Source organism: Nuphar pumila, chromosome 12, assembly GCF_984573655.1.
Source record: "Nuphar pumila chromosome 12, dmNupPumi1.hap1.1, whole genome shotgun sequence".
NCBI lineage: Eukaryota > Viridiplantae > Streptophyta > Magnoliopsida > Nymphaeales > Nymphaeaceae > Nuphar > Nuphar pumila.
Window position 1 is genome coordinate 92,906,862 of NC_143260.1, and position 27,632 is coordinate 92,934,493.

Below are 27,632 nucleotides of genomic sequence, written 5' to 3' on the forward strand. Positions count from 1 at the left end.
GGAGGCTTGAGCGTCGTTATTGCGCATTGCGACCCTGAGTGGTCATTATTGTATTTGAGTTGAATGGATATATGACTGCATGCTTACTAGATCATCAGTGGTTCTGACCCCGTTTTATGGGGATTTCAGGTGTTGAACCTGCGTGGCGATATGCGGAGCAAGGCGGCATCGAGTTCCAGGGTTTCTCTAGACAGAGTTGTACTGCTTCCTTTTTATTGAACCTACACTGCTTTCCTAAGCAGTAGTGTTGTAATAAACATATGTTTTCGATAAAATGGAACACTTTGGTGGTCAATGAGTTGTTTGGCCACATACCTGCAACGTGCTCGGAGTTTTCTAAAACTGACGACTTATTATCGTCTGATTCCGCTGCTAAAAGCTTTTGTAAGTTCCGCTGCAAAGAAAAAAAAAAAAGAAATTTATGAAAATTTTAACTTAGCTTTGTTTTGGAAATCCAGGGCGTTACAGAATTGGTATCAGAGCATGAGTCTGAGAAACCTGGTACAAGATCCATCATGGTCCCGATATCGCACTGTAAGTATATGTTTTTATACTTTTGTTCTGATCTGGGTGCATCTTTGTATAGATGGCAACTCATGACTCACGTGAATACTGCTATCGCTGCAAGGTCATGCACGATGAGTGGATATGCCCGTATGAAGTCCAAGACTGCCAATACTATGGCAATAGATGGAGCTTTTGGAGTTCGTCATCATCAAAGAAATCCAAGTCTTAAAGAGACTGGTGATGCTTTGGAGTCAGTAGACTCATGTAGATAGTTTCTCAACGCCTAAAGTCTGTCAGTGCGGCATGACGTTTTGTTTAAGGCGATGCTTGTGTAAATATGATGTATATTAAGTAAATAAAGCTTTTTACTTCCATATATACATTGAGAAACTAAAAACAAGTGCTTGTGTGTGCATAGATAAATGACTCCTACGACGAGGAGAACCATACCAAGCGAGGAGTCCCATACGCAAGGATTCCTGTTGGAGACACTCAACAACCTGGTTACAGCCATCCGTGAAACGAGGCCAGAACCAGTCGCACCACGAAACGAGCACCTGGGAGGAGTGACTTATGAGAAGTTCCTCAAGCTTGACCCGCCAGTTTTCATTGGCAGAGCCGATCCTGAGCTCGCGGAGAATTGGATCGAAAAGACGGAACGTGCCTTCTTAGTACTGGGAGTACCAGAGGAAAAGAAGACTAACTTTGGCACGTATCGGTTGAAAGACAATGCACGGAAGTGGTGGGATACCACTAAACTTATCCAGTTCTCACAAGTCGAAGTCATTCCTTGGACTGACTTTCGGAGGACTTTTATGGATAACTACTTCCCGTTGCATTCCAGAAACAAGAAAAAGATGGAGTTTCTGGAGTTGGAACAGGGCGGTACTGGTACTGGGCTAGCGTGAGAGAGCACATCCATCTGCATTTCTATATTCCCTTGCCATTTTTCGTATTCCATCTTTAATTGACACTCATCTATAATGTGTCCCCTCATTCCATAGTACGTACAATCACTTAACTCACGTATGCAAATCTCTCTTGTGTGGTCCATGTTGCACCTTCTATAGGATTGTGCTTCCTGTAAGAGTATCTGAATGTTGTAGGAGAGCGTTTGAACAACCCAGTTCAAGTGATCAGGTCCTTGAGCTAAATCTTATAGTGATGTGACATCTCTCTTTCCAAGACATCTAAACACTACCTTTATGGAGAGAAATTTGAGGTCATGTCGGACCATAAAAGCCTAAAATACCTCTTTTCTCAAAAAGAACTCAATATGCGGCAACAGCGATGGCTGGAATTCCTCAAAGACTATGAATTCACGCTTTTCTATCACCCTGGAAAGGCGAATGTTGTAGCAGATGCCCTTAGTCGCAAGACTGTTGGCACTCTGGCCAGCCTAACCGGACAATGGAAGTTGATGGAGGATTTCGTCAAGTGGAAGCCATTTTTGGCTGATTCAGGTAGAATCCAAATGTCATGTTTGACGATCCACATTGAGTTCCTCGATCGCATCGTAGCCGAACAATTCAAGGATCCCCAGTACTTGGAATTGAAAGCTCGTGCTGAAAAAGATGTCACTTTCTTCCATTTGAAAGAAGATGGAGGAATATGGATGGAAGAAAGAATTTGGGTTCCAAATAACCCTGAGCTAAGACAGGAAGTACTCCAGGAGGCCCATAGTAGCAAATATACTATCCACCCTGGGGGTACGAAGATGTTCCGAGATTTACAGAGAAAGTACTGGTGGAAGGGTATGAAGCGTGATGTGGCTACGTTTGTCTCGAAGTGTTTGATCTGCCAGCAAGTTAAGATCGAACATCAGCGACCTGGTGGAAAGATGCAACGGATCGAGATTCCAGAATGGAAATGGGAAGGCATTACGATGGATTTTATCGTTGGATTGCCTCGATCCAAGAGACAACATGACTCAATATGGGTGATCGTGGACAGACTCACCAAGTCTGCTCACTTCCTGCCAATCAACACTCGATACTCAACTGAACGATTGGCGGAGATCTACATTCGGGAAATCGTTAGACTCCATGGAGTGCGGATTTCGATCATATCCGATCGTGACCCGAAGTTCACCTCTCACTTTTGGGAGCAGCTTCAGAAAGCCCTGGGGACGAAACTCAAGTTCAGTACAGCATTCCATCCCCAAACAGATGGGCAATCAGAACGAACCATACAGACTCTTGAAGATATGCTAAGAGCCTGTATGCTGGAATGGAAAGGTGATTGGGATTCCCACCTAGCGTTGGCTGAATTTGCTTATAATAATAGCCACCACGCTAGCATTGGGATGACGCCGTATGAAGCCTTGTATGGACGACCCTGTCGATCACCAATCCATTGGGGTGAAGTGGGTGAGTGAACCTTGGACTCGCCCATTGTGTTGCAGCATTATACTGAGCAGGTCCACATGATCAGAAAGAAGCTACTGACTGCTCAGAGTCGACAGAAGAGCTACGCCGATCAGCGGCGTAGGGAACTCACTTTTGCGGTTGGAGATAAGGTTTTTATCAAGGTCTCTCCAACCAAGAGTGTGTTTCGTTTTGGAAAGAAGGGGAAGCTCAGCCCCAGATTCGTTGGTCCCTTCGAAGTTTTGAGCCAAATCGGAGAGACTGCCTACCGAGTAGCATTGCCACCACAATACGCGCAAATACATGATGCATTTCACGTATCAATGCTTCGTAAATACGTTCATGATCCTTCTCATGTCGTTCAACATGAAGATATTGACATCCGAGAAGATATGACGGTAGAAGAAAGGCCAGTGGAGATCATGGACCGACGGGAGCAAGTGCTAAGAACGAAGGTCATTCCACTTGTTAAAGTGAGGTGGCAGCATCATGGAATCGATGATTGCACTTGGGAGCCTGAATCAGATATGCGGGATAAATATCCTGAACTCTTCACCTTGTACTCTTAGCTGAATTTCGCAGACGAAATTTCTTTAAGGGGGTAATGATGTAAGACCCGCAATTTTTCAGAAAATATCTGAATAAAATTCATGAGGCATTTACCAGTAAAAATAGCATTTTTCTTAGAATGCGAAACGAATCAATTCCTGCGAGCCAGTTATACTTAGGATATTCGTCGAATCGCGAATATATGCTCAAACACTCTGGAAGCCATAACTTCCTACCTGAATGAAATCAAAGGATTCATGCGAGCCAACTTTCTTAGTTACGTCAATACGAAGGGAATGGCGTACTCAGAATTTTTCGGAAAAAAATTGCCAGAAACCCGAAATTCTTGCGGGACCCACGGAAATATTGGTGGGACCCACAGAAATATTCCTCAGAAAATATCTGGTGGGACCCACAAAAATATCCCATGGAATATCCAAGTGGGCCCCACACCAAGGAACCTCTTGGAATTAAAAAGAAGCCAAGGGGGTAGAAGGGGGATAAAAATTCCCAAGAGGAGGTGGGCTTGGGCTATAAATAGCCCTCCCCACTCTCTCTCTTCTCATAAAAATCGACCCCCCCTCTCTCTCTTGCCTTCTCTCTCTCTCCTAAACCTCCCCTACCTAGCCTAGCCCACCTGACCTGGTCTGAGCCTGCGTGACTTAGCCTGAGCCTGCCTGACCTGATCCTAACCCACCTGACCTGGGTCTGAACCCACTTGACCTGGTCCAAACCCAGTTGACTTGACTTGAACCTAGTTGGGTTTAAAGTCAAAGTCAAAGTTCTTTTTGGTCCAGATTCCGGTTTGGATTTCTGAACCCAGACTTAGCCTACTTGAGTTGAGTTCGAACCTGCTGAACACAGTTGACTTGGATCGAACCCTGTTTGGTTCAAACCATTTAGGTTGAGTAGCTTGAACTGCTCTACCTCTTTCTCAACTGAGTCAGCTTCATCTGACTTAGTCTGACCTCTCGAAGGAAGGCTCGAAGCCAAAGAAGCAACCCGGAGCCGTTTCTTCCACGATTTGAAGTAAGTTCGCTTCGTTGATCCATCTCTCTCAAGTATTTGACTGTTTGTATATAGAATATACTTTCTGAAGTAGTATCTTGCTTTAGTTCTTGATTGAGCCCTTTTTGGACACTTTGGTGTTCACCCGCTCGTCTCGTAACTATCGTCGGATATATCTATGTTCAAACACGCAGTATATGCGTTTTCAAAATGGTATCTCGCCCTAGTTCTTGGTTGAGCCCTTCAGAACACTTCGGTGTTCACCCGCTCGCCTCGTAACTATCGTTGGATACAGATCTAGGTGTATATCTGTTGATTCTGCCGACGCGTCTTATATCGCACAGGCTATGTAATTTACCTTTGCCGTCGCGTCGTATGATGCCAAGGCTCCATGTTTTCTGTACTTCCGATTACTGCACTTCCGATTATGCATTTACTTACGCCGTCGCATCGAACGATGCCAAGGCTCCTGCTTTCTGCAATGTATTTACTTACGCCGTCGCGTCGAACGATGCCAAGGCTTCTGCTTTGTTATATATGTAGAATATTTCATTCAGTTACACACCCTGAACAATAGTATATGCATTTCTTTACGCCGCCACTGTATAAAGCACAGGCTTCTGCTTATACTACATATATAGCGCATAAATGAGCGTTCAAATGGAGATCAAACTCCAAATCGCCAATGCGATTCCCTGACCGCTCCTCGTTCAAGATTCTGCTTGACGAATGAAGCCCCTATTGGAAAGGCTTCACTTTTTGGCAAAATGCTCTTTACGTAAAAACTAAGTCAATTACGTATGGCCTGGCTATGGCAAAGGGTTCCTGCAACCTTGATGGATGCAAAGTACGCACAACGGTGCGCATCCATTTTCCGGATTAAGCGTGGCGATTTCCTACCAAAGAGGGGAGATGCCGCTGAAATGGATAAAAGAAACGCACGCTTTCTCCGTAAAAGAGAGGAAGTGCTGCTGAAATTTCTGAAGAAGCTAAGAATAGCTCAGAAAGAACGTAGCAGGATACTCTGACATATAGCAGAGTGCTACCCAGTCCATGGTTTGCCCTCTACAACGTAGAAGGGTTCGTCGCACCACTGCCGGTAGAGCAGGGGAGGTGCTGACGAAATGGTCGGCAGAAGAGCTGCCAGAACCAATGGAACGGCATAATGATGTCCGTTGATGGAACGATGCCAGATCGGCTCGTATCCTTGTGCCTGCAAGGGCACCTTGCTCGTAAGGGCCGCTGAGCCGGAGTAGAGGTTGCGCCTTGGCTAGGTTTGGACTCGTTGCGTAAAAATACGCCGAGTAGCCGATCTATTTAGATCGAGTCATATGCATGCTCATTGAAAACGGTTACACAACCAGACTCGTAAGGGCCGAAGAGCCAAAGTGTGTTGTTTCCACCCAAAGAGGTGTGATGCTCGTGGTGGCCGAAGTGCCAAAGAGCGGTGTTCTGCATGCATATGAATAAGACTTAAGGTCACACATACTCCGCGGTTGAAAATCGTGTTAGGGGTACCCCCTCAGTAATGACTGTGTTGGGGCGGACTGAATGGGGTCGGGTACATACTCCCGTAGTGCTGAAAGCACGGGCTGCCGAAATGACATGCAGATTCTGTCGAAGTAATTGTAAGACTGGTAGACCCCTTCAGGAATTATGCTCACTGTGGAATGACAGTGATGGTACAGCCTTGAGTGACATGTATTTTACTTTGGACCTGATAGAGTCCACGATGGCCTCAGTCACTCAAGGGTTTTGGGGTCGTGGTTATCCTTAAGTTCTAAGGATTGAACCCAACTACTGCAAGTAGAGGATGCATCTGAATATGGGCCTAGTAGGATTCTCCCAGTTGAAACACACTGCCCTACTATGGATAGGGTCAACAAGCCTCTGGGGTATCTAAAATACATAGTATAATCAACCCCCAGAACGTCGCGTTGATGCCCGGACAATAGCTCTACCTGCGTACCAAAGGCGGGAGCGGTTAATTATCAAACAATGCATTAGTTCTAGGTGCAGCGATGCTTTGAATGTATGAGTGGATGACGTGTTGAGTCAGTCCTGCATAACCTTTGTGAAGGTGTCATGTTCGGTATACTACTGGACCGACTGGGCAAAGACCCGTGTTGTATCCGCACGACTAAGCGAAGCTCGAGGAGTTGTCCTTAGATGCGTGGGATACAGATGTGCCAAGTATGAAGACTTGAGCTGGACATCACTTTGAGACCCAAAAGAGGTCATGGCTAAGTCGTGGAGACTTAAGCGGTTATTCAAATCACAGCCCTGAAAAGGCTTGCTCTAAGTCATGACGACTCGAGCGGATGTTCAACTCATAGCCCTACGGAGGCTCTTGCGATATACGCTAAGTCTTGGAGGCTTGAGCGTCGTTATTGCGCATTGCGACCATGAGTGGTCATTATTGTATTTGAGTTGAATGGATGTATGACTGCATGCTTACCAAGACCATCAGTGGTTCTGACCCCGTTTTATGGGGATTTCAGGTGTTGAACCTGCGTGGCGATATGCGGAGCAAGGCGGCATCGAGTTCCAAGGTTTCTCTAGTCAGAGTTGTACTGCTTCCTTTTTATTGAACCTACACTGCTTTCCTAAGCAGTAGTGTTGTAATAAACATATGTTTTCGATAAAATGGAACACTTTGGTGGTCAATGAGTTGCTTGGCCACATACCTGCAACGTGCTCGGAGTTTTCTAAAACTGACGACTCATTATCGTCTGATTCCGCTGCTAAAAGTTTTTGTAAGTTCCGCTGCAAAGAAAAAAAAAATTCATGAAAATTTTAACTTAGCTTTGTTTTGGAAATCTGGGGCGTTACAGGGGTGGTGATGCTAGTGTGTATTATGGAGATTCAGGAGGTGTGATGAATGCCACAGGGGAGTACTCAGATGAAGCAAAAGTGTAAATGGGTGAATCGAGCCCCCATTTTCCATACCGTAGGGTTTGGATCCTCTACTACTAGAGGTACTGGTACTGGGCTAGCGTGAGAGAGCACATCCATCTGCATTTCTATATTCCCTTGCCATTTTTCATATTCCATCTTTAATTGACATTCATCTATAATGTGTCCCCTCATTCCATAGTACGTACAATCACTTAACTCACGTATGCAAATCTCTCTTGTGTGGTCCATGTTGCACCTTCTATAGGATTGTGCTTCCTGTAAGAGTTTCTGAATGTTGTAGGAGAGCGTTTGAACAACCCAGTTCAAGTGATCAGGTCCTTGAGCTAAATCTTATAGTGATGTGACATCTCTCTTTCCAAGACATCTAAACACAAGTAAGCTACTGAGTTCTTCATAATCAAATCACAAATGTTTGACATAGAACAAAGCAATAAACTTAAAACCCATGATACTTACAGTGCAATTGTAGATGTTGATGAGCCTTGAACTATTTTTCCTAACCATGCTCAGATATCAATGCGGTAATGCACCAAAATTTTCAACTTAAAAAATGTAGAATTTTAACCATTTTTTTTAAACAACATAGCAGACATATTTGGGTTTAAAAAGTCGGACAATCCAGCGGGTTATAAAAATAAAATATGTGCTTGAAACATAGATCCATCTTCATCTCACAAATTGGAAGAAATAATTTATATTCCATATGTCTCACATAGTTTAAAATATTACAAATCCCCAAATATTAATAAAAACATCTCATTTATAATGAGACACCCAAAAGCTTGTCTAAGATCATCACGTTAGTTAGAAAAGGATGGTTCATGGCCTCGCCGCATATTGTGCCTTAGCACCACATCATCATTCATCACTTGTGCCCTATGAAATGGGGTCAAAACTCTTGTGAGCCAGTAAATAAATTCACATAATGTGCATCATGATAATTAATCAAACATCTATCATGAATATCATGACATGTTGCATGACAATTAGAGAATTGCAGATAATTCATTATGTAACTTCAATATTATAGCATAGAATCTCAAGTAAGGAATATGAATTACATAAATAAATACTAACTATATTAGTCATTTAGCAGTGTTAGTAACATTAGTTTTGATAGGCTTACCACCTCTGGATACGTATAGGCAATTGTCATCATGCCAATTAGAGTATACTATGTTGTTCATTATGCAAATTGTATATTTACCATAGTACCTTAGTGACCGAATAAACCAACCCAAGCCCACGGTCCATAACCAAGAGATTTTTGGCACAAGGGAAAACCAGATTGCAGTCTCCTACTACTACAGTAGCTGAGGTATGCCACTTTTGGGCAACCTCGACCTCTCTAATTTCGAGTGATTGGAGATCCAAGGATGCCTTTGCTCCTTAATTCAAGTCAGTATGACATGTAGCTCAAACCTACATGAGACATCATCACTAGGGTCTATATTGTTCCACCCTCTCTACGGTGGACCATGGTGTGAATGGGTTATATGGGTGGTTTCATCTTTATTAAGATAGTTAGCATTCTATGTCCTCACTTCATGAGGCAAATAGGCTCAATAACCTCCATACTCTCCTCAAAGTAGTATATGTGTTATGACATGGTTTTGCCCAACACAATTCACGTGCTCTGGTGCCTTTAGCCCAAGTGAGCACCTCATCGGTGAAGGCAACAACAATGATTTTTAATGTGTAGATGTTTGCATGTGAAGTGAGACTTCCTCTCACAATATGGGGTCACAACCCACCCAAGCTCTCAATAGAGCATTAATCCATCAATGCATTTCAACAATTAGTTCATAACCACACACAAGTCCAATGATGTTCATATATGCCTCAATGTACCATGTTATAGTACAATAATGCATAACATTCAAATGCAATAAGATGTATTTATACAACATGCTATGTATATCATTTTTGAGTAGGTTTCATAGCCAATTCGGGAGCCAACAGTTTATGTTAAAAACATGAACATCATTATCACATTCATCTATGCATCATATGCTACTTATGTAAGTTCTTTGAATCAAGTATAGCGTCATGTCATATGCATCTTTCATTTTTTGCATGGCCTTAAAATTTTATAGGCAATTTGCATTTTATCATAACATGAACAATTGTTATCATATGACACTCAGCCCAAGCATAGACATTCCCTATGTTATGACATAATGCATTATGTCAAGCATAAGCATAAGTATTTCATTCATTATGTCAATGTGCATTTATCCAAAATATGAGCATAAGTAAACACAATTTCCATGAGCAATGTCATATTGCAATTATCATGAGCATAGATAAGTGTGATCGTTTCATATGCAATGTCACCTTGCATTTATCATAAACATATGTATAAATATGTTGATTTCATGTGCAATGCATCTATCATATGTATGAGCATAGACATGTATGTTCTTTTCATATACCTTATCATATTGCATCTATCCCAAGTATGAGCATAGGCAAGCATGATCTTTCCATGTGCAATATCATATTGCATCTATTGTAAACATATGCATATACGTATTGATTCTATGTGCAATGTTATATTGCATTGATCATATACATACATATAGGTAAAACAAGTTAATTCCTTGTAAAAATCGTATTGCATTGATCATAAGCATATATTAAAGTGTAGTAATTGTCATAAGGCAATTGAATTCTTATTTTCGAATGTTCATGAGCATCTAACTCACTATGCAGTTGACATAATGATATTCTCATGTTTACGCATGAAAAACTTAAACTCACGCAAAAACCTTTCAAGTGTGCGTATAAGAATATTTTTACAATATAGTTCGCTTAGGTTTTGGCATAATATATTTAGGCCAAAACAGGTTGGTATGTGTAGCTATAGACTCCATTCTATCTGTTGCCACAAATTGATTTTCGTATTGAAACCCCTCCATCTTCCTGCTTGCTTTTGATTTTCTTTTTCTTTTCTTTCTTTGTTTTTTCTCTTTTTTTTTCTTGCAGCTAAGGAGCCACCGACTGCTGGTCTGCCCAACCACTATTGGACTAGTTCTGGGTCAAACAGCCAGGCCCAGTTTAGACCTTGGTTGGACCAAGTCATTTGTTCCAACCGGTTTGAACCAGCTCAGTACAAACTTCCTATAATGCCCCAAAATTTCCAACATTAAAAATATAGAATTTTAACCACAAATTTTTTTTAATAGCACAACAGATATAATTTGGGTTTTAAAAAGTCGGACAATCTTAGCAAGTTATAGAAGAAAAATACGTGCGCGAAAGACATATCCATCCTCAACTCATAAACTGAAAGAAATTATTTCCATTCCATAAGTCTCATATAGTTCCAAATATTACATATCCTTAAATAAAACATCTCATTTATAATGAGACACCCAAAAGTCTGTTCCAAGCTCGTCAGGTTAGTTAGGAAATGATGGTTCATGGCCTCGCCACATATTGCGCCCTCGCATCGCATCATCATTCATCACTTGCGCCCCATGAAATAGGGTCAAAACTCTTGTGAGTTGGTACACAAATTTACACAACATGCATCATGGTATTTAATCAAACATCTATCATAACATGCTTCAAGACAATCATATACATGCAGATAAAGCATCATGTAACTTCAATATCATATCATGGAATCTCAAGTAAGCAATATGAATAACATGATTATAACTTGGAATCTCAAGTAAGCAATATGAATAACATGATCATAACTAACTGTGTTAGCTAGTTTGCAGTACTAGTAATTTTAGTTTTGATAGGCTTACCTCCTCTAGGTACGTAGAGGCAATTGTCATCATGCCAACTAGAGTATACTATGATGTTTATTATGCAAATTGTATATTTGATGTAGTATCTTATTGATCGAATAAACCAACCTAAGCTCCTGGTCCATAACCAAGAGATTTTCAACACAAGAGCAAACCAGATTGCAATCTCCTACTACTGCAGCAGCTGAGGTATACTACTTTTGGGCAACCTCGAACTCTCTAACTCTGAGTGATTGGTGGTCCAAGGAATTCTTTGCTCCTTAATTTAAGTTGGTATGACATGTAGCTCAAACCTACATGCGATATCGTCACTCGGGGCTGTACTGTTTCACCCTCTCTAAGGTGGACCATGGTGTGAATGAGTTACATGGGTAGTTTCATCTTTATTAGGGTAGTTAGTATTCCATGTCCTCACTTCATGAGGCAATTAGGATCAATAGTCTTCATACTCCCCTCAGAGTAGTATACATGTCATGACATGGTTTTGTTCAACCCAATTCACTTGCTTTGATGCCTTTAGCCCATGTGAGCACCTCGCCGGTAAAGGTGAGAAAAAAGATCTTAAATGTGTGGATGTTTGCATGCAAAGTGAGACTTCCTCTCATAATGTGGGGTCACAACCCACCCATGCTCTCATTAGCGCATTAATCCAGCAATGCATTTCACAGTTAGTTCATAACCATACGCAAGTTCAATGATGTTCATACATGCCTCAGTGTATCATGTCATAGCATAATAAAGCATAATATTCAAATGCAAAGAAAGAAAATAAAAATATCTTTCTAATGGTGTATGAAACGCTAGAAACTAACAGACGGGTGCCAAGATATGGCCCCAAAAGCAATCCTAAAAACAAGTGTTGAACAGGGGATGGAATGCCTATCTATATTGGAAATTCAGAATAATAGCAAAAAGAATAGAGAGAGAGGAGTCTATTATCTTTCCAATGCCATTGACATCACAATGATCTGATAAGCAGTTTGAGAGATAAGACTCCAAGAATGTTGACAAGTTGACTATTTCACAACACGGGATAAATACCAGTACTGGTTTTTGAGTTAGAAAAAAAAGCACTATAAAAGAGTTTTCTGCTTCTGTGGAAAACTAGACAAACTTAGATATGAGTCTTAGCTTTACAATGAGAAAGAAAATGCAAGTTTTCATCATTGGATCGTTGAGATATGGATAAAAAAATAAGTGGCAAAAAAAGTCACTGAAATGATTGTTTCTTAGAGTTTGTGCTAGTTTTTAGAGGCTTTAGAAACGAAATCTGAAAATGGGTCGAACATGTGAAACGTAGTCACGTTCATCAGATTTTCGATGAGCTTAAGAACATAAAAAAGTGAGCTACGAGTGCAGAGATATGTCTTTGTCACTGTGATAGTGCTAAAAATAGAAAATAAAAAAAGGAATAGACTGCGAATTTGGATCTTAGGTGGATCCAGATTCAAAAAAGTACAAACAAGTACCAACCTTGTAACACTATCCTGGGTACTTCAATTCTTAGACCAACCAAATGGATCCCACAATGATCGTCATTCTATGGATTCTGAGTTTTTAAAAACTAAAAACATAAGTTTTTTCACCAAAAATTACTTAGAAAATAGATCTGAGATCCAGATCCGAATATTAGAAGAAAATGAGAACCATTCTTAAAAATCTCACACCTTTCCTCCTCTGTTGAGTAGGGATCAGTCGGATCAAGGGTGTCGAATCATTGTTGCTAAGGTTGTGTTGCAAAGAGGAAGCATACCTCGAACACATAAACCTAGAAAAAGTGAGTTTGGTGGTGGAAACCACCAAAAGTCCGAAAAAGCAAGAAAATGACAAATATATGAACATTAGATAAATATAGGCTTATAAAAATATAATAAATAATTAAAGTAACAAAAAAATATAACCAAACTTACTACGGTCTTAGGTAGCCCTCTCTACGTCAGTTGAGTGTGGGGGCACCCAAACAACACTTCGGCTTGGTTCGAGCTCCAAAAGGCAGTAAGTTGGATGATCTAGACCCTAAGCTAGGCTAGGCCATGAAAGGATTTTGAAGTGTAAAGTTGCTCGAGCTTTTTATTCCAGATCCTACCTTCTCTTTGAAATAGGGACAAGGCCTCCTATTTGTAAGATTTGAGTAGATTTGAAGATGTTTCTTACATATTTGAAATCTAAAGGTAGATCTACGGCTGTAGTTAAAATGATTTGAATAAAAGGTTGGGATTTGACTTTTAAGAGGATATTAGGATATAGGATCTTGATTTTAGGAAGGTCATTAAGTGAGGAGACAACTTAGGCTGTCAAAAGGTACATAAGCTTGGGTTGGGGGGGGGGGCATTCTCTAGGTTGTCGATATTCAAAATGTGAGTAGTTTTGAAAAAGTTTTAACGACAATTGAGCAAGGTATAACCACAAATGATTTGTCATTATAACTACTAACGACAAATGATTTGTCTTTATATCTCCAATAACAAGATATAGCAACAAGAATTTTGAAAGCTATAACGACAAATATGAGGTGTATAACCGAAAAGAGCTATTTTGAAAAGGGATATAATAACGACAATTCAAAGGGTAATAACAACAAGTCACGGTGCTAAATGAAACATACTATCGGATTTCAGTTTTTCTTTTGAAATTTTGATTGTACATGTGTGCTCTATATGCTTGTTTATATATGCATGAGTTCTTAGAGCACTTGATTCCAATGCATTGATAGGCTTTTATCAGGTTTCAAAAATCAATAGCCTATAATTTTCATAAAATTTTGAGGATCCAAATACCATTTTTTCATCCAAAATGCTTGATCCAAGTGTTGATTTCTAGTAAATCAATCATACTAAACACATATGTATGGTCAAAATTTTAAAAAAATACTGAAAATCTAATAAAATGATTTATTCAACACTGTCCCATATTTAGCATGAATATATATATATATATATATATATATATATATATATATATATATATATATATATATATATATATATATATATATATATATATATATATATATATATATATATAGTAGAGCTTAGTTGCTTGATTAATAGGTGCTTGAGCACCTACTTGATTATGCTCTGCCCATCACGTGCTTAATGGATGGCCAGCGCAAAAACAAAAAAAATCCCATAAAAAATGGGATAAAACGTGCTCAAAGCGGTCTAAACTCGCACAAATGGGCATTAGTTATGCTTTCTGAGCACACTAAATGTTCAAAAGGAAGCCGTGGTATTTTTAGCACAAAAACTCATTTTTGATGTTATTTGTTTTTTACGCGTGACCGTCCATCAAGGGTGCGATGGACCGTCCGCTTGATTAAGTAGGTGCTCAAGCACCAACTCATCAAGCAGCTACTCTCTCTCTCTCTCTCTCTCTCTCTCTCTATCTATATATATATATATATATATATATATATATATATATATATATCACCGTCCATCAAGGGTGCGATGGACCATCCGCTTGATTAAGTAGGTGCTCAAGCACCAACTCATCAAGCAGCTACTCTCTCTCTCTCTCTCTCTCTCTCTCTCTCTCTATATATATATATATATATATATATATATATATATATATATGTGTGGAAATGTTACGATGCACAAGCATTTTTATATTTTAATATCATTCACAAAAGATTTTAAGACAACATATACCCTTTAAAGTAACTTTTTTTGTAGTTTTTGTAGTGATGGGTAGGTGTGACGTTTTCTGTGCCTATCAGATGCCTATCGACCTTTAGAAAGATTGTTTCTATTCTAAAATCTGACCATACAAATGTGATCTACAAAATTGATTTCGTGGGAATGGACTTTTGGATCATCTGATTCCAACACCAAGTTAGGTTTTTATAAGATTCAAAAATTAATATTTTACAATTTAAAAAATATTCAATGCTTAAAAATTCATTTTTTTTTTCAAAAAACATGATCCAAGTACGATTTTCTAGCAAACCTATCATGCAGAACACATGTAGGGTCAGATTTTTGAAAAGCCTGAAAACCCTTATCCAAGCTCGGTAGGCACACGGTAGGTACAAAAAGTGTGAGGCACCTATATATATATATATATATATATATATATATATATATATATATATATATATATATATATATATATATATATATATATATATATATATATATATATATATATGCATGTTACATAACCCGGTGCACCCGTCTAGTGGCCAAACCCCTTGGGGCTAGCAACAGCCTACCATGTGAAATATTTCTTGACTAATAAAATCATGTTTTTTTATTGGAAAACATGATTAAAGAGTTGATCCCCAGCATTTAGATCAGGCTAAACACGTCTTTGTGGTCGAATTAGATTAAAATAACTTGGACATATGATTTTTATCTCATTCGTATGGTCAGATCGACCGCCATGACCAAATCTTACCACATTATATACATCAGGTTAAAAACATGTTTGCAAATGTTTTGAATTATTTTTTACGTTAGGTCAGATCTCCATGACCAAATTATATACATCAGGTTAAAAAGATATTTGCAAAATGTTTTGAATTATTTTATTAGGAAACTTAACATTCTACCATTCCCCAACAAAGCGAGCAATTATTTTTCACACAGCAAACTTTACGGATGAATCATTTTCTATTGAATTTTTACTCTACAATTTCAGCTCTCAATGATACATTTTACAAGATTCTTTGGGCGAAGTCTTATTTGAGCCGCCCCACTGCGCCTTTTAGGTGAAATACTAAGAGTTTCAGAGCCCCTCCTCAGATCCTGAATAACCCCATAATACTAAGACTACTCCTCCTTCTCCTCCATATGGCCATCCTTACTTTGTGCTCCCCAAGGGTGAGCCTGTTCCCCCATCTGGCCCTTCTACGGGAACTACTCCCCCTTCACCTCCAGATGGCCATCCTTATTTTGTTGAACTGTTGGAATGGTGTCATGGTAGCCAAATATAAAAGCATTGTATGTCCGCTTGGAGTTTGAAGGGGAGATTTTCATTGTTGAATGAAAGACACCATTGATCCTATCCTTTCTCTCTTCTCATGCACCTTTCATATTAATTGTTTGCATCTCTCTCTCTCTCTCTCTCTCTCTCTCTCTCTCTATATATATATATATATATATATATATATATATATATAGTTTTAATGAAGCTTCGTAAACTTACATATCTGATTTACATGGTTTGTTTAGTGTGAATCAGCTCTCCATCGTACAATTGTCTTGTTGATATATTTTTATAAGACTTAACATAGCAACAACTTACATTTTTTATTTCCATGAAGAATGAGGAAATCACCTTAGTCGTGCTGGCTACAGTCGCTATTCCAGTAATGTGAAACCCATGGTGCACCCCTTGCCCCTAGAGAATCCCGTTGCTTCAGCACAAGCAAAGAACATAATGATCATGCCACTTCATTATGCAAAGGGCTGAAACTCATGGGAATGTAAGCCGGACCACCGGTCTACTGGCCAAACCTCTTCGGGCTAGCAACAGATGCACATTGTGAAATATTTTCTCAACTAATAAACTCACTATTTTTTTTTTTGTTAAAAAAAAAACATGATTAAAGAGTTGATCTCCAACATTTAGATCAGGCTGAACACCTCCTTGAGGTCGGAGAGAGAGCGGAGGACAGGCCTGCCAGTTGTGGGGCCAAGGCCTGATGGAGGTCAATCAGGTGCTTAATGCACAAATTTTATGCCATGTGATTGCACCCTATCCGGACTCACAAAAAAATAGGGCTTTAGCGGCAGTTTCTGCTAAAGGTTTATTTTTCTGCTGAGATGGCTGTCAAAACCGCCGCTAAATCCCCAAGGGATGTATGCATTATTTTTAAAAAGATGCTTTAGTGTCGGTTTTGACTACCTCCCAGCAAAAACTGGGACCTTTAGCGGAGGTCAAAACCGCTAAAGGCCTTTTTTCTTTGATTTTGATGTTGAACATCGTTTTTGCTGGAGAAATACACTGAGCATGCTGGTTGCGCTCCTAGTGATTGCACACTTACACATCACTCTCTATATATATAGAGAGAGAGAAAGGGAGAGAATTCGATGGAAATCAAGTTAGAGTATGGGAATTATGGGATTTGTATTTAAGCATCATTATGACAAAGTTGGATCCATAGTTGAATTTGTTACACCAGATATCATCTAGCAGCACTTTTTAAGCATTGGTGGTCACTTTGGGTGGCACCTTAGAAGGGCCACCCAAGTGATGCTAGATCTCGCATCGCAAGAACAAAACCTGATGCTTAAAAAGCAGCAGGGAAGTCTTCACCGGCACTTTAGAATCGCAGCAAAAGAATTCCATTCATTTCAAATAATATTTACTTTTACCAGCGCTTAAGAACCATAGGCAAAGGCTTTTCAAAAAAGATTACTTTTAATGGCACTTAAAAAGTACTGTCAAAGGTCACACTATTGAAATAAAAAAACAACAGTGGTTAAAACCTACCACGAAGTATTTTCCATTGAAAATATCTATTTATATTTTTATTATTATATATAATATATTTGTGTGTGTACGTGTGTGCATGTGTGTGTGTGTATATATATATATATATATATTAAATAGATTCATAAATAAATAAATATATATATACACACATACGTGTTTTGCATAAGCATTTATTTGTGTGTGTGCGCGTGAATATATATTTATTTGTATATAAAAATTCATATTATATATACTCGGTATTTATGTATATATATTTCTATATATTATTCTTTGTACATAAATTAACTTGTATGCATATATTTGTCCATTTACATGTATATATTAAATTATTTTTGTAGATATATTATTTACTTTGTTATATTTATATAAATATATTTTATTATCTTTTAGGCAAAAAATTGATGTGGTGAGCGTTAATCGAAGCCGTGAGCTTCAGATCTTAAATATGATGCTCTTCCAAAATATAGATATTTGCACACAGGTGCACACATATATACATATAAAGCAAATGGCTTTAGCAATGAAATCCTTGCTTACAAAATGAAAATAATCTTATATTCATGTAAATCTTGATAATGAGAAGATGATTCACAAACCTGACCCAATGGAGATTCAGATCCAAAAAGGAATGGTGCCAAGAATTTCAAAAATGAGAAGATAAGATATAAAGAGATAAGAGTTGGTAAGGCCAGAATCAATCAGGCTAACAACACAAATCTTAAAGGAAGATAATTCCCTTTTGCGTGCCTTAAATGTAGGAGATTAATTTAGTAAAATGGTAAATGTAATCTCCTATTAGTCATGTATGTATGAGCTATATTGATGGTGGAACCACTCACAACCAAGTAAGAGTGATCACATTAATTTGGTTTTCTTATTGTTTTATGATTTTCCTTTATGGTATTAGAGCAGTAGATTTCGGTGTGAGTTGTGTTTTGCTCTTGTTGCTCACAGTGACTTTCAATAATAGTGGTTCAAATTGAATCGGATCAACCTTTAAGAAATCCTTACCCATTTAAGTTGCATGTAGCGAATTTTGTTACACTCAAGCTAAATCATTTGAATTTATTTATTCGGAAAACTCAAATGTTTTTGCTTAGTTGAAAGTTAGGACATGAGCGGATTCATTGATGCTGAATTCCCAATGCTTGCTGCTATTATTGGTGAACAGCCTAACCTTGACTGCACTGCATGGAGGAGTCAGATTGTCTACTTCATAGATGGACCTGCTGAGGTTTCTGACCTCTCTTGCCAAGGTCTTTTGTGAAGGGATTGAGAGGAGAGGTAGCATATGTGACTTCTTTTTCTATGGATTCCATGATTTTTCCCATGGACTGGTCTAAATACACAACATTTACTTTTTTTTATCTTTTGATAATGTTGCTTGTTGTATCTCACCTTGACAACTGGAATGATGATCCATTTTGGAACTGGATTATATTGCTGTTTGTCTTCTTTACTGACTATTACTTTCAGGATGATCATGATGTTTGATTGCTTGTACTATAGAGACCGTGGAGACTGCCTTTCAACTATCTTGACTGCCTTAATACTGTTGATCTGCTCATGTTGGCAGACGGGGTGGTATAGATACATAAATCCACGTTCCTTGTGGCATGCTCATCATTTCCATTAAGTTGGAGATCTCCTATATCCAACAAATCTTGGACGATGTGTTTTAGGGTGTACCATTCAGTGTCATGTCCTATTGTCCAATGAAATTTACAGAATGCCTAATGAATTTGAGGAGGGTTAGGAACCTTAGAAAGCCTAATAAATTTGGATTTTAGAAAAAAATTCATGACTTTCGTAAGTGATTGGTGGAATTAGGTGAACTTGTGATCCTTGGGTCAATTCAGGTTCCACTTAGAACTTGGGAGTCCTTGTTGCTCACCTTGTAGTTTGTATTGTTCCAGTTGTTTGGTTGATTGTATTGTTTCTGATGTCTCTGTTGATCTTGTTGTCTGTTCTAATTATGCTTTTATAATGATCCAGAATGTCCCTTATTTTTATCAGGGTTCACAATGCTAACTTGGTTATTAGGCTAAGGTTTCTTGATTCTGGTATCTTTGTTTTTCCTGGTTTAGACAAGTAATATCATACATTATAGTTTTGTGTCCAAAATAATTTTCATGCGGGAAAATACAATGGATTGGATTTTTGGATTCATATATGGATCTTATCCAAAAGGTATATCTATGTCCAAACTCCACACACAATACAAAAGATAGGAGGCAAACACAATTTTAGGAATTGAAGTTGTAGTTTTGTGTCCAAAAAAAAATCACGCGAGAAAATACGATGGATTGAATTTTTGGATTCAGATATGGATCTTATCCAAAAAGTATATCTAGGTTCAAACTCCACACACAATACATAACAAAGGATGCAGACACTGTTTTAGGAATTGAGGCTCCAAAACCCAAAGAAAACCAAATCCAATCCAAAAAGGGGGTGTTCTCTTGACATTTTTTAAGCCGAGAAACGATGGCAGGTTTTGCTACTAATTTTTTACTTAAAAAATGACAAACTTCAGAAAAACTTCCAACAAAAAAATAAAATAAAATAAAAATATCTTTCCAACGACTCATGTTGAAAACTGACAGATGGGAGCCAAGATATGGCTAGGGATGGCAGTGGACCCGGGAGGGGGCAGGGGCGAGGGACAAGGTCTCCACCCCTGCCCCATCTCAAAATCCAGCCTTGTTGCCTCCATCCCCGCATGAGTTTTGATTTTAACCTCCATCTCTGGTTCAAACGTGGTGAGGCGGGGTGAAACCATATTTCCCCTCGATCCACTGCTACCCTAAAGAAGGATTGGAGACGGAGCACAGTAGGGCAAGGCGGAGATTGGAGATGAGGATGGTACAGGACGGGGAAAAGTGTAAGTCAATCCCCGCATGAGTTTTGATTTTAATCTCCATCCCCGTTTCATATCCTCCATCCCCGGTTTAAACGGGATGAGACGGGGTGGGGCTCCATTTTTTCCCGGTCCACTGCCATCCCTAGATATGGCCCTAGAAGCGCTCTTAAAAATAAGTGTTGAATAGGGGATACGATGCTTATTCTGACTGTTCTATTTTATTTTCTGGCCACCTACATAGGAATTCTGAAAAAACAGAACAAAGAACAGAGAGTGAAGAGTCGGTTATCTTTTCAATGCCACTAAAATCATAGTGATTTGATAAGCAGTTGGGAAGATATGATTACAGGAATGCAGACTAGTTGGTTGTTTCACAACATAGGAAAAATACTAGTAACAAATTTTGAGGCAGAAAAGAGAGCAATCCAGAGGAGTTTTTGGCTTCAGCTGAAAACTAGACAAACTTAGATCTGCGTCTTAGCTTTCTAATGAGCCCAAAATATGAGTTTTCATATACAAATAAAAGAACAAGTATTTTTTACAAAACCCAGCCACCAAAATGACTATCTCTTACTGGTCATGCTAGTTTTCAGAAGCCTTAGATACAAAATGTGAAAATGAGCATAACATATGAAATGTTGCCATGTTTGTCAGATTTTTGATGAGCCTAAGAACACAAAAAAGTGAGCTACGAGCGCAAAGGCATGCCTCTATCACCATGATGGTGCTAGAAACAAAAAACAAAAAAAAAGGAACAAAGACTATGGATTTGGATTCGAGGTGGATCCAGATTAAAAAAACATGCATACAGGTACCAACCTTGCAATGCTATCCCGATAACTTTGATTCTCAGATCAGGTGAACGGGTCCCATCATGATCATCATTCTGAGGATCTTGAGTTTTTAAAAACTAAATACACAAGTTTTCACTAAAAAAATACTTAGAAAATGGGTCTGAGATCCAAAACTGAATATTAGAAGAAAATGAAAATTGTTTCTCAAGATCTCACACATTTCCTCCTCTATTGAGTAGAAATCAATTGAATCAAGGAGCTCGAATCATTATTGCGGGGGTTGTGTTGCGAAGAGAAAGCATACCTCAATCACGAAAACCTAAAAAGGCGAGCTTGATGGTGAAAACCACCAAAAATTGAAGAAAAATAAGAAAATGAAAAATATATGAACATTAGACAAATCTAAGCTTATAAAAATATATAAAATAATTAAAATAACAACAAAATCTAGCCAAACTTACTACAGACTTAGGTAGCCCTCTCTAAGCCTGTTGAGCGCAGAGGAGCATGGATGACCCTTCAGCTTGGTTCAAGCTTCAAAAGGGAGGTAAGTTGGGTAATTTGGCCCCTAGGCTAGGCTAGATTGACTAGGTAGGCTAGGCTAAGCTTGGCTAGGTAGGCTAGGCTAAGCTTGGCTAGGTCGTGAAAGGATTGAGTTTTTTATTCCAAATCCTTCATTCTCTTTCAAATAGGGAGAAGGGCCCCTATTTATAGAATTTGAGTGGATCCAGGTATGTTTCTTACATATTTTAGATCCAAGGGTAGATCTAGGGCTATGGTTAAAGAGATTTGAATAAAAGATTTGGATTTGACCTTTGAGAGGAGATTAGGAGATAAGATCTTGGCTTTAGGAAGGTCATTAAATGAGGGAGACAACTTGGGCTGAAAAAAAGATACAAGGACAGGCTGGGACATTTCAAAAAGTTTTAATGACAATTGGGTGAGGTATAACAACAATTGATTTGTTATTATAACTCTACTAACGACAAATGATTTGGCATTATATCTCCAATAACAAAATATAACAACAATTTTGAAAGTTATAACGACAAATATGAGATGTAATGACACATGATATCATAATCAAAAAGTATCATTTTGAAAAGAGTATAATAACGGCAATTCAAGGTGATAACGATAAAAGAGTAATAATGACAAATAAATTATCATTATAACTCCAAACCTAGTTTTGGTCATAACTTTTGATCCCGGTGTCGGATCAACTTGATTCTTAGCATGTTCAAAAGTTGGGAATCTCTTCAACTTTTTTTTGGTCAAAAACCTTGAAAAGGTAGTTTTTAAGGATAAAAAACAGATTGAAATAAATACTATAGAGATTTTTGGTACGACAAAATATCTTGGTCTGAAAATGGGTGTCTACAAGAACACATATGTATAGTTAGATTTAACTTGTTTGGAATCTCGGTGCAGGGATGGGCATTTATGCATTTGGTGTTCTTGAGGCAGAATCTTGGCCAAACACCCATGGTGCTCCTGTTTGGAATCTCGATGCTAGGATGGGTGTTTATGCATTTGGGATAGAAAATCAGGCCCTTTCTCCTTTGTATTTACACTAAAGGATGAATTTAGCAGCTACCACCTCCTAGAGGTGATAGCTAGCAAAGCAGCTACCACCTCCTAGAGGTGATAGCTAGCAAAGCAGCTGCCACATCCTCAAATGCATAAACTCCATAAATGCCCATCATAGCTACTGATCCCAAATAGCTCCTTACAAAAAACATGAAAAGACCCTTTGAAAGCCTGGTTAGCATGGGGGTTAGCTAGAAAAGCAGTGAGCAACTTTCAAATTCTCTCTCTCTCTCTCTCTCTCTCTCTCTCTCTCTCTCTCTCTCTCTCTCTCCTTATATATATATATATATATCCTAAATGGGCACAGTGCTAAATGAAACATACTATTGAATTTCAGTTTTTTTTTTTGAAACTTTGATTGTATAGATGTGATCCATATGCTTGTTTATATATGCATAAGTTCTTGGAACACTTGATTTCGATGCATGGATAGGCTTTTATATGGTTTCAAAAATCAATAGCCTATAATTTTTATAAAATTTTGGAGGTCCAAATACCATTTATTTTATCCAAAATGCATGATCCAAATGTCGATTTCTAGTAAATCAATCATACTGAACACATCTATATGGTCATAATTAAAAAAAATACTAAAAATCTAATAAAATGATTTATTCAGCATCATGCTATATTTAGCATGAATGTATATATATATAAGGATGATTTTCCACCAGCAAATCTGACTACATGAATGCGGTCTTTTTATACGTAGATAGAATTTGATAAGGATCCAAAAATCAACCGTTATGAAATTTACTAGATTATAAAATCTTATCTACACATAAAAAAACCTTTGATCCGAGGGGCAAATAATATGTCTTCAACCATAGATTTCGCATCAATATTGTAAGATATGCCAAGAAACATATCTAACATACAAGTATTGACGAGAGGACAAGGGGTGGACTACCCTCTTATTTTATATATATATATATATATATATATACTGTAAGAACGGTTTATTTGTTATTTTACTATTTTCTAGTTCCACTACTTCAAGGTACATTTTTGTAATGTGAGCCAGCTGCAAAAGTAATTATTGTTTGGGTGACTGCAACCTTTATTTAGTAGGTATGCTTCTCTCATATATGTGTTTGCATTATTGTTATTAGAGATCTTCTTTCCTTCTGCTTTTGCCATCTCATAGATAGAAAAAATCAATTCCCAGTAAATCAAGTGAAAGAACTAAATATTTCTGTTGAATCTTTTGCTTGTTTTCCATAATGAATCCTGCATAGAGCATATATATTCCTAGCCAACCATTGTTTTAAAATGTTGCATGTAATGTTTATCAATTCTCTTTCCATCCATGTTCATGTAGGTTTGACGAAGGAGCCAAAGTGGGGCCACCTAAAGGACCTTCATTTTGCTCTGAGACTCTGTAGGAAGGCTCTAGTATGGGGAACTCCTTCCACTTTTTCTCTGGGTGACAAACTTGAGGTAAGTAACACCAACATAACAAACTAGGGCACAAACTGCAGAAAAGTCAGTCCATGTACTAGTACAGATTTTAGGATCGGCTGGAAGCTAAACTCTAACCTGATTTGCAACCAAAATAGAGTTCAGGCCTCAACATAGACTTGGTGGTTTTGGACTTGCAATCTCAGTCTCAGTTCCTCCAAGAATGTCAAACCAAGCACACTGCCATTTAGTCACTGAAACAGTTAGCCTGTCATCAAGTTTATGAGTTTCAGAAACAAATTGGACTCACATCAAGTGGGGATCTATAAATTCAGGATTAAACAATGCCATGTGGCTTATTTTTGTGAAATATAAAGTTATACCACTGATTTTAAACATCAGATGTGAAGTGCAGTCTTGGTTATGCAGGCACACATTTATGAGGCTGGCAAAGTGTGCTCTGCTTTTCTTTTAAACAATCGCACAAGAGAGGGAGCAAACATCTCTTTCAGGAATCACTTGTACTATCTGCCACCAGATTCAATTAGTATTCTTCCAGATTGCAAGACCATAGTCTTCAATCCTGCAAAGGTGAAGTCTGCAAATTCTCACTAGTGAATCATGTCTATGAGTACAAATTTGAATCTTAAAGATGCTGGCAAGTGTGACTTTGGAGGTTCAGACAATTCAAGCTCCCTTTGACCTGTTGCTCAAGAACAGTGTTGAGTCTTTTATTGCTTACAAGTGATCTCCAATAAATATCTTTTGTCAGTTGCAGTATCGCCATTGCGATATACATGATCTTGTATAGAACTGACTTTCAACATGGCTAATCTGAAGGTGACTAATTTCTAACAGGTGAATTCTCAACACAACGCAAGGATTTACCAAGTATCACTGAAGGCAAGTCAGGGTTCATGGAAAATGTACAAAGAGGAAATTCCAGATCTAGAAGAAGTTGACATACAATCAAAGAGTTTCCTAAAACACATGAACATGACAAAAGATACAACTGATTACATGTGGCACATGACACAGTAAGTGACTTCTCATCCTTCTATATTACTTAAATTGGGTCACTTCTGATAGTTGGCGCTTCTAACTCATTTGCAGACTGCCAATTCACAATTACATTTGCTTTGCAATTGAAGCCCAAATTAAAAAATTCTGAGCAACCCCATATGGAAGTCTGAATGATTTGGTTAAGAATTATGTGATGTCTGTTCTACCTGGGGCAGCACTATCCAAAGAATGGACAAATAAGTTGTTCTTGAGCCTTCTTTCACACTTAGCTTGGTCTATGTTGGTGGAGTTGCTTTTGAACAAAACATGCCCTTGACTCCATCAGTGATCAGATGATTCAGGCAGATCTATGATAAGATGGTCAATCCATTGCTTTTGTGGATAGCAGTAGTTAAAACAGTACAAGACACAAGTTCATTTTATTAGATTGTTGCAACTCTGCAAGTACCTTTCCTCGTAATAGTAACCAAATTTAGTGCTACAAAATCTTAAGAGGATAAATGTTTCAATGCAAGACTTAAGATGGTATTCCAATGATCTAGAGATGCAGTAGAAATTCGATTATATAGCAACTAAATTATTTATCATGCATTTGAGCCCTATTAATCTATGGGAATTTCAGCTTTGATGTAGGTTTCAACGACTTGCCTACAAGAGGTGGCATCCGGCCTGTCCTCCAGATTACTTCTCTTGGCCATGCATTGCATGCATTTGTCAATGATAAGTATATAGGTATTGCCTTTGCCTGTACTGAAATAAGAATCTTTCCCTTCGTTACTTTACCAAATCTTTTAATTTAGCAAGTATATGCACCAAGATATTTCAGATAGACACATTTTCCATCACTATGTTTAAAATATTTTAAATTTTAACATGCATAGGTAGTGTTTTATGGTTTCCATTTAAGTTTCAGGTGAAAATCTCTTCAAATTTAATATTGTGCTTTTTTAAGAAATTGTTGATATTCCATCATGGTCATCTACTGATATATGTTTTGATTATAGCCTGTGTTAGCCCTGTTGAAACAAATTCAGAGGTAACTTTAAATACCTTGAAGTATGCAAACCTTGCACGCAACATTCAAAATAAAGCAATTGTAAGTTAATTCTCACAGTTACATTAGTTACTCTTTTTTCTTTCATGAGAGTTGCATTTAGTTATGCCTTGTGTTCTTTCATGAGAGTCACTGCTCAAATCAACCTGCATTTTTCAGAGATATCAAGATTGATATGCAAAAGAAAGGTTCTGAAAACTTAGTAGCTTCCAGAAAAATCAATCCATGTTTGCCATTTTTCTTTGTGTAACTGCTTCACTCTGGCAGGTTTGATTAGGCAACTGACATGGGGCCATCTCAAGGTGCTGCGATTGTGCAATTAAACTGTGTAAGCCTGCTTTAGTTTCTGCAGATCCTGTTATAACTTCACTAGGAAATTTTCAGCAGGCCCATTATCCATTTGTGTGTTCCATGTGATAAATTTTTGTTATTTTCTAATGATGACCGAAGTAACATGCATTTTGTGATGATCATATTATTCTATTGTGATCTGATTGAAGTTATTGGATCTTTTGTGGAATAAGGCTTTTGTTTATTATGTGATTTAACACTTAATGGGCTCATTCTGTTTGATATTAAGCGTACTTGGAGATTTTGATTCTTATTCTTCAGCAACAGAAAATAAGGGCAGGTGTATACTTTCGAAAGTCGCTTAAAAGTAATTTTGTCATGTTGATACTTACAAATAGTTGTTAATACTGTTATTTTTATCAATACTCTGTTCAGTTTATTTTAACTTATATTACTCAATGCTTTAAGTACACTACCTTGTATGTGCCTGATGTGGATTGGTCTTGTTCCTGTTTCTAACACTCCCAAGGCTTCTATCAACTTGTTGTTGTTGAGGCATTGAGAAAAAAGAAAACAAAAAGGATAAGCATAAATTCCCTTTCAGCTGTGTTGATGGGAAGCAGATCAGGTCATGCTGAACATGAGCGTTTTTGCTCATGCTGACATCGTGGCCATCCGATTTGCATTTTAAAGAGCACAAATGTCAACAAAACCACGTGGCATTCATCCAAAATGCAAACAGACGGCCACGATGTCCGCATGAGCAAAAACGCTCATGTTCAGCATGACCTGATCTGCTTCCATGTTGATGGGCTTTATCTCAGTTTTCTGCATATTTTTTATATGTTCTTCAAATGACCATTTTGTTTAGTCTTTTCTGTCAATTACTTTAGGTTGTACTATCATAATAGGTTGTACTTACAGTGATTAATTAGACTAGATTTCTAAATAGGTGTTATTAAAGCTAGGATTACTGCTTTTGTTTGTGAGACATTTGAAAACCTACCCAACAACAACAACAACAACAACTACGCCTTCATCCCAAAACAATTGGGGTCA

General features: G+C 38.1%; 1 protein-coding gene across 1 annotated transcript; it reads left to right on the forward strand.

Moving 5' to 3' along the window:
* Positions 1-18,671: 18,671 nt before the first annotated feature.
* On the forward strand, positions 18,672-26,605 carry LOC149821179 (beta-galactosidase 11-like). The gene is made up of 6 exons (XM_089981911.1): positions 18,672-18,813; positions 24,126-24,244; positions 24,635-24,796; positions 25,064-25,242; positions 25,851-25,975; positions 26,550-26,605. Exons 1-6 carry the CDS (start codon positions 18,672-18,674, stop codon positions 26,603-26,605), a joined length of 783 nt encoding a protein of 260 aa, XP_089838037.1.
* The last annotated feature ends 1,027 nt before the right edge of the window (positions 26,606-27,632 follow it).

What these genes read in the sequence shown, in the direction of transcription:
- LOC149821179 (XM_089981911.1), top strand. Translation starts at nt 18,672, where the DNA reads ATGAGCGGATTCATTGATGCTGAATTCCCAATGCTTGCTGCTATTATT. An exon ending in TTCTGACCTCTCTTGCCAAG is followed by an intron (nt 18,814 to 24,125) that starts GTCTTTTGTGAA and finishes ATGTTCATGTAG; the next exon opens with GTTTGACGAAGGAGCCAAAG. An exon ending in TACATGTGGCACATGACACA is followed by an intron (nt 25,243 to 25,850) that starts GTAAGTGACTTC and finishes TGGGAATTTCAG; the next exon opens with CTTTGATGTAGGTTTCAACG.